This window comes from Anabrus simplex, chromosome 7 (assembly GCF_040414725.1).
Source record: "Anabrus simplex isolate iqAnaSimp1 chromosome 7, ASM4041472v1, whole genome shotgun sequence".
NCBI lineage: Eukaryota > Metazoa > Arthropoda > Insecta > Orthoptera > Tettigoniidae > Anabrus > Anabrus simplex.
In genome coordinates, this window is record NC_090271.1 from 306,914,317 (window position 1) to 306,926,631 (window position 12,315).

A 12,315-nucleotide genomic window follows, 5' to 3' on the forward strand; every position below is an offset into this window, starting at 1 on the left:
AGTATTGAAAAGGTTGAACCTAATAGATATCTTATCGTTGATCTCAGTTCAATACGGAAACATTAATGACGTTCATATCTTTAAATAAGTGGCAACCCCATCATAACAATAGCTTAAAAATGATTGATGGTAAATATCAGAGTGATGCAAAACAGTAGTCAAGGTCTTAATCAGCTGTTATATTGATAATAAGCAGCTTTCTAAGGTCATTTACCTTCAATGGCCTTGCATGTTATCTCAGTAGTATAGATACAATGCCACCATGTTTATGATATGGAATAGGGGATATGGGTGCTGCAGGTTCTTCACTATATATCTAGACTACTGATAAGTATGAAAATCACCTATGAGTCATAAAAAACTCTCTCTCCCCTCTCCCCCTATGAAAAAAGGGGGGAGACAAGATAACAGAAGAGTTAAGAGATACGCATCAAAGGTTTTTATGTTAGTTATCGTCTAAGTAACTTCTCAGTTGTTTATAGTATGGAAGAGCTAAAGAATTTTAATTCCTGTCGAACTCCTGTCTTAGTAAAAAATGGTTGTGCCTCATCAAATAACCCGTTGGCCACAAAAGCTGGTTTAGGTAAGTTCATGGGTCATTTTTATTTTATTTCTAAAAGAAAATATAATTAATCATAATTAGGTTGTTATTCTGAAAGGGAACTAAATCATCTGTAGACAACTTTGAAAGGGAATTAATGAATTCATATTTTACTCCTTGATGATTCAGTATTTGTAATTCATTCAATAATTCATTCAGTCAGAGTGTCCTTGAGAAAATGAGGACGATAGTTGAACTATACATTATACTAATACAGGTAGATTTTAAGATGTTTCCTAATCGTATGAGAAAAACAGGGTGAATATACAATAAAAATGATGCTGCATTTAGAACAAAGCAAATATTCAGTATAAATTACCAGCTATATCTGATAAAGTTAAGCTAGCTTTCAAGGTCTTTCAAGTTCATGGGTTATCAAGTTTTGTTTACCTTGAAATATGTAACTGATATACAGTCCTAAATAACTGCTTTTAAATCATTCTAAATTAAAATGTGATCGTGTATGAAGAAGTACTTTCCTAAATCACCAGATTATTTTTGAATGAGTGCAACCTTTCATCCATTACATGAATTACTGGAGAAAGAACTTACATGCTAACATGACCTGAAAAATGCAATGAAACCATCAACAGCATGTTTCTATAAAAAGAATTAAATATTAGGAAATATTGTTGATGACATAATAATTATTCATATGATGTGCAACTATGTAACACTATGGATGTTGAGTATTCAGCCGTAAGCCTGGTTTGATACCCAAATCGCTCTGCCATCGGCTGTCACAGAGTCACTGAAGAGGCATACTAGGAAAATGAGGAATGAGCTAGATTCCTGTTGCTTTCCTCACCGAATCAGAAGCAGTTATCAGTCTAATATTCTTTAAATCACTATAACAATGATTTATTTTTTTAACAGTATCATCCTTACTCAATACCTTATGGTTAATGTGAATTTAAAAATCTCAGAATCTATACAAATTTTGATCCTAACTGAATCATCTTCAGTAGATTGCTAAAATGACGTTACATATTGTAGTTAAAAACATTAAAAAAGTAAGAATGATATTATGAATGTTAAAATGTTCTTATTAAGAAACAGTTTATGCTCTTATAAGGCCGTGGTTTAAAATTTTCAGTGTGCACTTGTTGTGATGTCCTCTTGCTATTTAAACCATGACCTCATAAGACCATAAACTTTTCCTAATAAAAATATTTTAACATTCATAACATCATTCTTACTTCAGTCTTAAATGTTTTTAACTACAATATGTAATGTGAATTTTAGCAATCTACTGAAGATGATCCAATTAGGATCAAAACATCTATAGATGAGATGAATGTGAAACTTAAGTTTTTTAATATTAATTTAGCTGTCAATACAGAAACATGAAATTGATATTTTGTGGTATGTTAACAGTCTGTTAAGCCCACTGAAATGTATGCACCAACCAACCCTATGAGCAACATTTGTATACCGTTCATAGCAGGGACTGGCTGCATAAGGAATGGCATTACTAGCATCATTCATACTCAGTCACTTTCATGTTGTCAAAACCAAGGATGAGAGTGAGATAGGTCAATGAAAGTAACAAATTTATTCTAGCCCACACCAGCAAACACAGTGCACTGTAAACACTAGGTCTCACCAGTGTACAGCAATACCAATATAGTTGGTCCATTATTGGACATTATAAATTTTCCAGCTAACTAACAGTATGCACTAGCCATGGGTCTTGGTAGGTCTGCTATTTGCTGACTGATGAGTCCAACTTAGCACTCTGAGGCAAAACACTTGCAATCAGGAATGAGTTAGCTGGAAAATTTATAATGTCCAATAACGGACCAGCTAAAAGTAAACTCGTGTCCTCATCCCGAGGTGGTGCAGCCCTTTTCAGGCATACCCCCAATGGAGGTGAGCTGCGTGTACCATTTCAACCACATACCAGCCCTCCTGCCATTCTTAAATTTCTGGCATTACCGGGAGAAGGTAGCGAAAAATGGTGTTGGATTCTTAATTAACGAAAGGACTGATGCTACAGCTGAAGTTATCTGCAAAAGTGATAGAATCATTAAAATGTCCATGAAACTGGAGAACACTAAGTACACCATCATACAAGTGTATGCCCCACAGACAGGCTGCAGTGAGGAAGACAAAGAGAAATTTTGGCAAGACCTGGAAGATACAGTTAATGAGGAAAATGTTATTATTATTGGAGATCTAAATGCGCAAGTTGGGGTAGACAGACTTGGGTACGAGAACATCATTGGCCCACATGGATTTGGACAAAGGAACCCAGAAGGAGAACAACTATTAGATCTGTGCAGAAGAAATGATCTTATAATCAAAAATACATTCTTCAAAAAAAAGAGACAGTCACAGAATAACAAGGTACAGTTGGGATGGCCAGTATAGAACATTGATTGACTACGTAATCACAAATAAAGATGGTGGCAGGTACATCACAGATGTAAAGGTCATCCCTAGTGAAAGCATGGACAGTGACCACAGATTGTTGGTAGTAGACTTCAAACATAAGACAAATGAAACGCAGAAACTTATTACGAAAAAACCAAGGATTAAAACTTGGAAGTTGCAAGAAGTCCAAATAAAGGAAGAATACAAACTAAGGATTCAACAGAGTTTGCCGAAGTGTGAAGTAACCAGCGTTAATGAAGAATGGAAGGCCTTCAAAGACACCTTTGTGGGAGAAGCCAAAAACCTATGTGGAGTTACAAGTTCAATCAAAAGAAAAAAGGAGACACCATGGTGGAATGATAGAGTGAAAACAGCGGTGAAAGAAAGAAACCAAATAAAGAAGGCACTGGACAAGGAGAAACAAAAACAGGGACAAGAACGAAATGAACAAGAAATACAAAGACTTCAAGGAGTATACAGGAACAAGAAACTTGCTGTAAAGAACATTGTAAGGGAAGAAAAAGAGAAGAAATGGAATGAGTTTGCAGACAAACTGGAAGAGGACAGTAGAGGAAATATGAAATTGCTATACAGAGTAGTGAAAAACAAGAGAAGGGATCAAGAGACCATAAGAGCAATAGAACGTGATGATGGAACTCTGGCACAAGAAGAGGGAGAAATTAAACAAGAACTCAAGATCTATTTCGAAAAGCTGCTGAATGGAGATACAGAAAACATAACAACGGATAGAGGAGAGCCAAGTCGAGGAACCACAACTGAACCACCAATTACATGGCTTGAGGTTGAAAATGCGCTCAAGAGCATGAAGAAAGGAAAGGCAGTGGGCGTAGATGAACTAAGTGCAGATATGCTGAAAGCAGCGGGAGTTCCAGGAATCCAATGGCTCTATAGACTGCTCAACAAGATATGGGAGGAAAATACTATTCCTGAGGACTGGAAGATGGGCATCATTGTACCTCTGTTCAAGAAAGGAAGCCGACGAAAATGTACTAATTACCGTGGTATCACACTACTGTCTCATGTCCTGAAAATATTGGAAAAAATAATAGAGACCAGAATCAGAGATATTGTTGAACCAATTTTGGAAGAAGAGCAGTATGGTTTCAGACCAGGAAGGTCAACTACAGACCTTATATTTGCAATTAGGATGCTAATGGAAAAATACTGGGAGAAGAACAAGCCTTTATTCCTAATATTTTTGGATATTGAGAAAGCATACGATAGTGTACCAAGGGAAAGAATTTGGCAATGCATGAAAGAACTTCAAGTGCGAGACAGCCTCATAGACAAAGTGAAAATGTTGTATAGTGGGAACAGAAGCTGTATTCAAGTAGGATGTGGTTTGTCGGACTGGTTTGAAACAAAGAGAGGAGTGCAGCAGGGCAGCTCATTGTCACCACTTCTATTTATTATTGTAATGGATGTAATAATGAAATCTATTAAAAGGAAAGAACACGGAGATATCAAAGCCTTCACATTTGCAGATGATGTTGCGATCTGGAGTGACTCAGAAGATGAATTGGGAGAGAGAATACAAAGCTGGAATGAGGAGTTTAAGAAATATGGTTTAAACATCAGCAAGACCAAGACGGTGGTGATGAAAGTGTATGCGGAAGGAGCAGAACCAATAGTCATGTTAAATGAAGCTCAACTGGACAGCGTTCCAGTTTTCAAATACTTGGGTAGCGTTATATCAAATGACAACCTAGCAAAACATGAGGTGAACAATCGAATCAATAAGGCAGCACAATTTTACCACCAGGTAAGACACCTGCTGTGGGATGAGCAAATACCCATGAAAACAAAAATGACATTGTACAAGTCCTATTATACACCAATTCTTACATACAGTCTCGAAACCACAACACTGACCAATAGAGATAATTCCAAACTTCAGGCAGCTGAAATGAAATTCCTACGCACTATGATCCAGAAAACCAGGAAAGACAAGATTAGGAATGAGAAAATTAGAGAAGAAGTAGGAATAGACAATTCTCTCCTAAATAAGATTCAGATATCAAGACTGAAGTGGTTTGGTCACATGAAGAGGATGCCAGTAAACAGAACTGCAAGGAAGGAATTTGACAGAAAGGTAGAAGGAAGACGACCCGTGGGAAGGCCACGAAGGAAATGGATAGATTTAGTTAAGAGCGATGTAATGCTGAGAGGTCATGATTGGGACAAGTTGGTGGAGGAAGAATGGTACAAGGACAGGATGAGATGGAGGAGGCTCATATACCACACCCGGGAAACTGGAGATGGTTTAGGATGATGATGATGACCGGGAATCGAACCCGGGCCCCCTAGGACGGCAGCTAATAACACTAACCATTACGCTACGGAGGCGAATATCTACTTTAGTATTATAAATTTATTCATTCGGGACAAATATTTCAAGTTCCCTATGGGAATCAACATCTATATCAGCATACAGCAAGATATAAAGAGTATACATATTTTCAAAATGATACTTGATACTATGCATTTGCTCTCAAACCTCCCTTCTCCCTATACATGGTTATAGCTGGAAGTGTAAAAATAGCTGTAGTAGACATCAGCCAATAAATTTCAGCAAAATGACATGAACACCAATGTTGAGGCATTCCAGAACCCTTCTCTGAGCTAGTTTTCTTTAACAGTGTAGTGATGTTTGGTCCCGTATGATTACTATTTGCAGTTTGTCCCCTCTCCTTTTGAATGTTTATATAGCATATGCGGTAAAGGAAATCAAAGAGGAATTTGGGAAAGGAATCACAATCCAAGGAGAGGATATCAAAACCCTGAGATTAGCTGATGATATTGTTATTTTATCTGACACTGCAGAAGATCTGGAGAAATTGCTGAATGGTATGGACACAGTGTTGGAGAAGGAGCACAAGATGAAAATAAATAAGTCCAAAACAAAAGTAGTGGAGTGCAGTCGAACGAAGGCAGGTGATGCAGGAAATATTAGATTAGGAAAAGAAGTCTTAAAGGAAGTAGATGAATATTGTTACTTGGGTAGTAAAATAACTAATGATGGCAGAAGTAAGGAGGAGATAAAATGCAAACTAGCACGAGCAAGGAAGAACTTTCTTAAGAAAAGAAATTTGCTCACTTCAAACATTGATACAGGAAATAGAAAGATGTTTTTGAAGACTTTTGCCTGGAGCGTGGCATTGTATGGAAATGAAACACGGACAATAACTAACTCAGAAAGAAAGAGAATAGAAGCTTTTGAAATGTGGTGTTACAGAAGAATGCTGAAGGTGAGATGGATAGATCGAATCAAGAATGAAGAGATACTCAATCGAATTTATGAGAGGAGATTGATTTGGATAAATTTGACCAGAAGAAGAGATAGAATGATAGGACGCATCTTAAGACACCCAGGACTTGTGCAGTTGGTTTTTGAGGAAAGTGTGGGCGGTAGGAATGGTAGGGTTAGACCAAGGTATGAATATGACAAGCAGATTAGAGCAGATGTAGGATGCAGCAGTTATGTAGAACTGAAGAGTTTAGCATGGGATAGGGTAGTATGGAGAGCTGCATCAAACCAGTTTATGTACTGATGACTCAAGCACACATGCTTACTACTGGTATAGTGAAATCTTCTCTTCTTTAAAATGGAATGTTTCTAATATTTTCAGATATCCTTGAACAAGGAGGAAATGCTGCAGATGCTGCTGTGGCTATTGCAGCAGCACTAGCTGTGACAGAACCAACCAGTACAGGTCTTGGTGGAGATGCATTTTGTCTCTTCTACAACGCTAAGACAAAAACAGTTCATGGACTTAATGGCAGGTAAGGAAAATTATCATTATTCTACACTCAGGATGATGTTGTTGTTGTTGTTGTTTGGGTCATCAGTCCATAAACCAGTTTGATGTAGCTTTCCATGCCACCCTGTCCTGTGTTAACATTTTCATTTCTAAGTAACTACTACATCCTACATGTGTTTGTCATATTAATGCCTTGGCATACCTCTACCATTCTTACTGACTTCACTTCCCTCAAACACCAACTTTACAAGTCCTGGGTGTCTTAAGACATGTCCTATCATTCTATCTCTTCTTCTCGTCAAATTTCTCCACATCATTCTCCTCTCATCAATTTGATTCAGTACCTCATCATTCACGAATCAATCTACCCATCTCATTTTCAGCATTCTTCTGTAACACCTCCCTTCATTCTGTGCTAGTTATTGTCCATGTATCACTTCCATACAATGCCACATTCCAGACAAAAGTCTTTAAAACATCTTTCTAATTCCTGTATCAATATTCAAACTGAATCAATTTATTTTCTTAAGAAAGGCCGTCTATGCTTTGCTTGTGCTAGTCTGCATTTTATGTCCTCCTTACTTCTGCCACCATTAGTTATTTTACTACCCAACTAACAATATTCATCTACTTCCTTTAAGACTTCATTTCCTAATCTAATACTTCCTGCATTATCTGACCTTGTTCAACTACCCCTTTACTTTTCGATGTATTGATTTTAAATAATAATAATGACAATGAATATTGAATTTTCACGACCGCGTTGTAATCGAAACCGACTTTCAACCTATTAGGTCGTGTTATGTACATTTAGTACGTGTTGAAGAGATGTTAAGTACAGAACAAAAATGGCCAACCAGACACCAGTGGGATCCGAACCTACAACCTCCCGATTTCACGTCGGTTGCTCTACCAATTGAGCTATGGTGGCCTAGGCCATCTTTGTTCTGTTGGAAAGGATCTAAGCTACAGGTCTGCTACTACTACCATCACACTTTAGAGTGCGTTTAAGTTGCCCGTTGAGGGCCAAGTCAATGAAAATTGAATTTTCACGACCGCGTTGTAATCAAAACCGACTTTCAACCTATCCGGTCGTGTTACGTACATTTAGTACGTGTTGAAGAGATGTTAAGTACAGAACAAAAATGGCCAACCAGACACCAACCCACAACCTCCCAACATCTTAACATCTCTTCAACACGTACTAAATATACGTAATACACACGATCTAATAGGTTGAAAGTCGGTTTTGAATGATAATGTCATTTTGCTTTATGTCCTACTAACTACTTTTAAGATTTTTGGAGATGCCAAGGTGCTGGAATTTAGTCCTTCAAGAGTTCTTTTACATGCCAGTAAATTTCATGAGGATGATGGATTTGAGCACCTTTAAATACCACCGGACTGAGCCAGTTGGGCTCAGAAGGCCAGTGCCTCAACCGTCTGAACCACTCAGCCTGGCATACTTATTTTCATCCTGTACTCCTTCTCCAAGACTGTGTCCATACCACTCAGCAGTTTCTCCACATCTTGTGCAGACTCAGACAAAATAACAATATAATTGGCAAATCTTAGCGTTTTGATTTCCTCTCTTTATATTGTGATTCCCTTTCCAAATTCTTCTTTGATTTCCTTTACCATCTGTTCTACAACATATAAACATTGAAAAGGAGAAGGGACAAACCGCAGCTTTGCTTCATTCCTTTCTGGATTGCCGTCGATTCTTAACACTACAGACGGATTTTTATACAGATTGTACATAATCCTTCTTTCTTGGTATCTGGTCCCAATTACCTTCAGAATCTTCCTTTTCTAGATCTATGAATGCCCTGTATATCCTTCTTAAATCAATCATAAGATCAGACATAAAGTCAGAATTGCTTCACGTGTTCCTTTATTTCTTCTGAAGCCAAACTGATCTTCTCCCAGTTCAACTTCAACTTATCATCAAGTTTTTTCAAGCTTAAGATACTACACTAATGGTGAAGTAGTTTTCACACATCAGCACCTGCTTTCTGAGGAATAGGTATAACAATATTCTGTACAAAGTCTTCTTTATCATACATCTTATACACAAAATGGAATAACTTCACCACGCCGGTTTTTGCTAAGGCTATCAGTAATTCAGAGGGTTTGTCATCAATTCCAGGTGCCTTGTTCCTAATTAGGTGTTTCAGAGCTCCGTCAAATTTTGACCTCAGAATTGGGTCTCCCACTTCATCAGCGCCAACAGTCTCTTCTTGTTCTAGAACCTTATCATCTACTTCTTTCCCTTGATACAATTGTTCAATATATTCCTGCCATCTTTATGCCTTGTCTTCTTTCTCTAGAAGTAGTTTTCCATATGAGCTCTTACTACTCTTCTTCTCTCCAAAGGTTTCCTGGATTTTCCTATATGCAGCATCTACCTTTCCTACAACCATACACCTTTCAACATCTGTGCACTTCTTTTTCAATCATTCTTCCTTAGCTGCCATGCACATTCTATCTACATCATTCTTTAATCACCTGTATTCTTTTCTGCTCTCATCATTTTTTACACTCGTGTACTTTCACTGTTTGTCAGTCAAGTCTAGTATTTCCTGAGTTATTCACCGATTCTTACTTGACCTTGCATTTCTTCCTAAACTTTCTTCAGTTTACAAGTTGAAAACAGTATATATGTGTATATGTGTGTATATATATGTATAAGGAAGAATGACTGAAAAAGAAGTGCACAGATGTTGAAAGGTGTATGGTTGTATGAGGGAGGAGTTGGAGACTTTGAGGGAGATAATTAGGATTCTCACAGAAGACAGGAAGGAAGATAGGACTCCCTCAAATGATGTACAGGTTACAGTAGGTGTACAAGAGGGTGGGAAAGGAAAGGGGGGAGTTATAGAAGACAGGTGGTCTAATGTTCTAAGGGGAAGGAGATTGCAGGCTAAGGGCTCTATTCAGGATCAGAATTCAGGACAGGTGCCTGTGCGAAATTGGTACGAGTCACTCCAGGTAGAACAACAGAGGGAAGATGAGGGACAGGGAACTGTTGTTGAGATGTGTGGAAGCAAGAGGAAGGGAAAAGGTAGGAAAGGGAAATGCAGAGTAGAGGATAGGAAAAGACAGGTGGAATAGGGTCATGGGAAGGAGAAAAGGGAGGAGGAATTAGCTTCTGCAGCTATCAGGAAAGATAGGGCTGACCAAGAGAGGAGGGGATCAAATGAGGTGGATAGGGTTGAGGCTCTGGTCATGGGGGATTCCATCGTTAGACACGTGGGGAAAGTGTGTGGAGGAAAGGGAACCAGGGTAGAATGTTATCCAGGAATTAGGTTGAGGCAGATGTTGAGGAAAGTAGAAGAGAGGGAAGAGGGGAAGGAGAAGGTGGTAGTGTTTCACGTTGGTACCAACAACGTAAGGCAAGCTGATATAAGTACCAACATAGTTGGAGATGTGTGGGATCTGGTAAATGCAGCACGGATGAAGTTTAAGAAAGAGGAGATTGTTATTAGTGGAATAGTGTGTAGGAGGGATACTGACTGGAGGGTGATTGGGGATTTAAATGAGACTATGGAGTGGGTATGTGGGAAACTGGGAGTGAAATTTCTAGATCCTAATGGGTGGGTAGGAGATAGGGATCTGAGCTCAGATGGCCTTCACTTAAACCGCAGTGGTACGTATAAGTCAGGAAATGTGTTTGGAAGGGTAATAGGGAGGTACATTCAGGAAAACGGGGTGGCCTAGGGAGCGGTGATAAGGGAACAGGGAACTGGAAATCAAGTAGGAATGACATAAAATTGTTAGTGTTGAACTGGAGCGTGTATCGTAGAGATAGGATAGGAATGGTGGGAGGGGGAGTATTCATTCTGGTGAAAGATGAATTTGTAAGCTACAAAAATGTTAAAGATGAGACACATGAAATTCTAGGTGTAAGGCTCATTTGCCAACGGCCGTAACCGTGTTGAAACACCGGATCCCGTGAGATCTCCGAAGTTAAGCAACATTGGACGTGGTCAGGAATTGGTTGGGTTGCCACGCGCTGTTGATGGGGGGTAAGGGAATGGAGGAGCGGAAAGGAACTGGCCACCCTACCGCACGTAAACTCCGGCTCAGGAACACCTCTGCGGAGGTTCGGACCTGCCTTCGGGCAGAATAACCCGTACCTTAAGGCTCATTTCTAAAGATAATAGGCAACTTGATATATTTGGAGTGTACAGACCGAGAAAGGGTAGCACTGATGCGGATTCAGAATTATTTGATAGGATAGTCGGCTATGTGGGAAACGACATGGAAAGAAATGTGATTGTAGCAGGAGATCTGAATTTGCCAGATGTCAATTGGGAAGGAAATGCGAACGACAGGAAGCATGACCAACAAATGGCAAATAAGTTAATATGGGAAGGACAGCTGATTCAGAAAGTGATGGAACCAACCAGAGGGGAAAATATCCTGGATGTGGCGCTGATAAAACCAGATGATCTCTATAGGGAAACTGATGTAATAGATGGTATTAGTGATCTTGAAGCTGTTTTTGTGGTAGTTAAAAATAAATGTGATAGAAAGGAAGGTCTTAAAAGTAGGACTATTAGGCAGTACCATATGGCTGATAAAGCAGGCATGAGGCAGTTTCTAAAAAGTAAATATGATCGGTGGAAAATGGTAAATAAAAATGTAAACAGACTCTGGGATGGGTTTAAAGAAATTGTTGAGGAATGCAAAAACAGGTTTGTACCTTTAAGAGTGGTAAGGAATGGTAAGGACCCACCTTATTATAATAGACAAATAAAGAGACTAAGAAGGAAGTGCAGACTGGAAAGAAATAGAGTTAGAAATGGCTGTGGAAGTAAGGAGAAATTGAAGGAACTTACTAGAAAATTGAATCTAGCAAAGAAGGCAGCTAAGGATAACATGATGGCAAGCATAATTGGCAGTCATACAAATTTTAGTGAAAAATGGAAGGGTATGTATAGGTATTTTAAGGCAGAAACAGGTTCCAAGAAGGACATTCCAGGAATAATTAATGAACAAGGAGAGTGTGTATGTGAGGATCTTCAAAAGGTAGAAGTATTCAGTCAGCAGTATGTAAAGATTGTTGGTTACAAGGATAATGTCCAGATAGAGGAGGAGACTAAGGCCAAAGTAGTATTAAAATTTACATGATAACAATGACACTTACAATAGGATACAAAAGCTGAAAACTAGAAAAGCGCCTGGAATTGATCAGATTTCTGAGGATATACTAAAGACAATGGGTTGGGATATAGTACCATATCTGAAGTACTTATTTGATTATTGTTTGGTTAGAGGAGCTATACCAGATGAATGGAGAGTTGCTATAGTAAGCCCTGTGTATAAAGGAAAGGGTGATAGACATAAAGCCGAAAATTACAGGCCAGTAAGTTTGACGTGCATTGTATGTAAGCTTTGGGAAGGCATTCTTCTTGATTATATTAGCAAAGTTTGTGAAATTAATAACTGGTTCGATAGAAGGCATTTTGGTTTTAGGAAAGGTTATTCCACTGAAGCTCTACTTGTAGGATTCCAGCAAGATATAGCAGATATCTTGGATTCTGGAGGTCA

At 38.6% G+C, this 12,315-nt stretch overlaps 1 protein-coding gene across 1 annotated transcript in view; it reads left to right on the forward strand.

The window, feature by feature from the left end:
* Positions 1–360: 360 nt before the first annotated feature.
* The window catches only part of LOC136877138 (glutathione hydrolase-like YwrD proenzyme), a 70,144-nt gene continuing 58,189 nt past the window's right edge, over positions 361–12,315 (forward strand). Inside the window, exons 1-2 of the mRNA XM_067150950.2 lie at positions 361–583; positions 6,628–6,781. Coding sequence (XP_067007051.2) covers positions 484–583; positions 6,628–6,781 — 254 coding nt within the window. The 5' untranslated portion in view covers positions 361–483. The remainder of the gene's footprint in view (positions 584–6,627; positions 6,782–12,315) is intronic.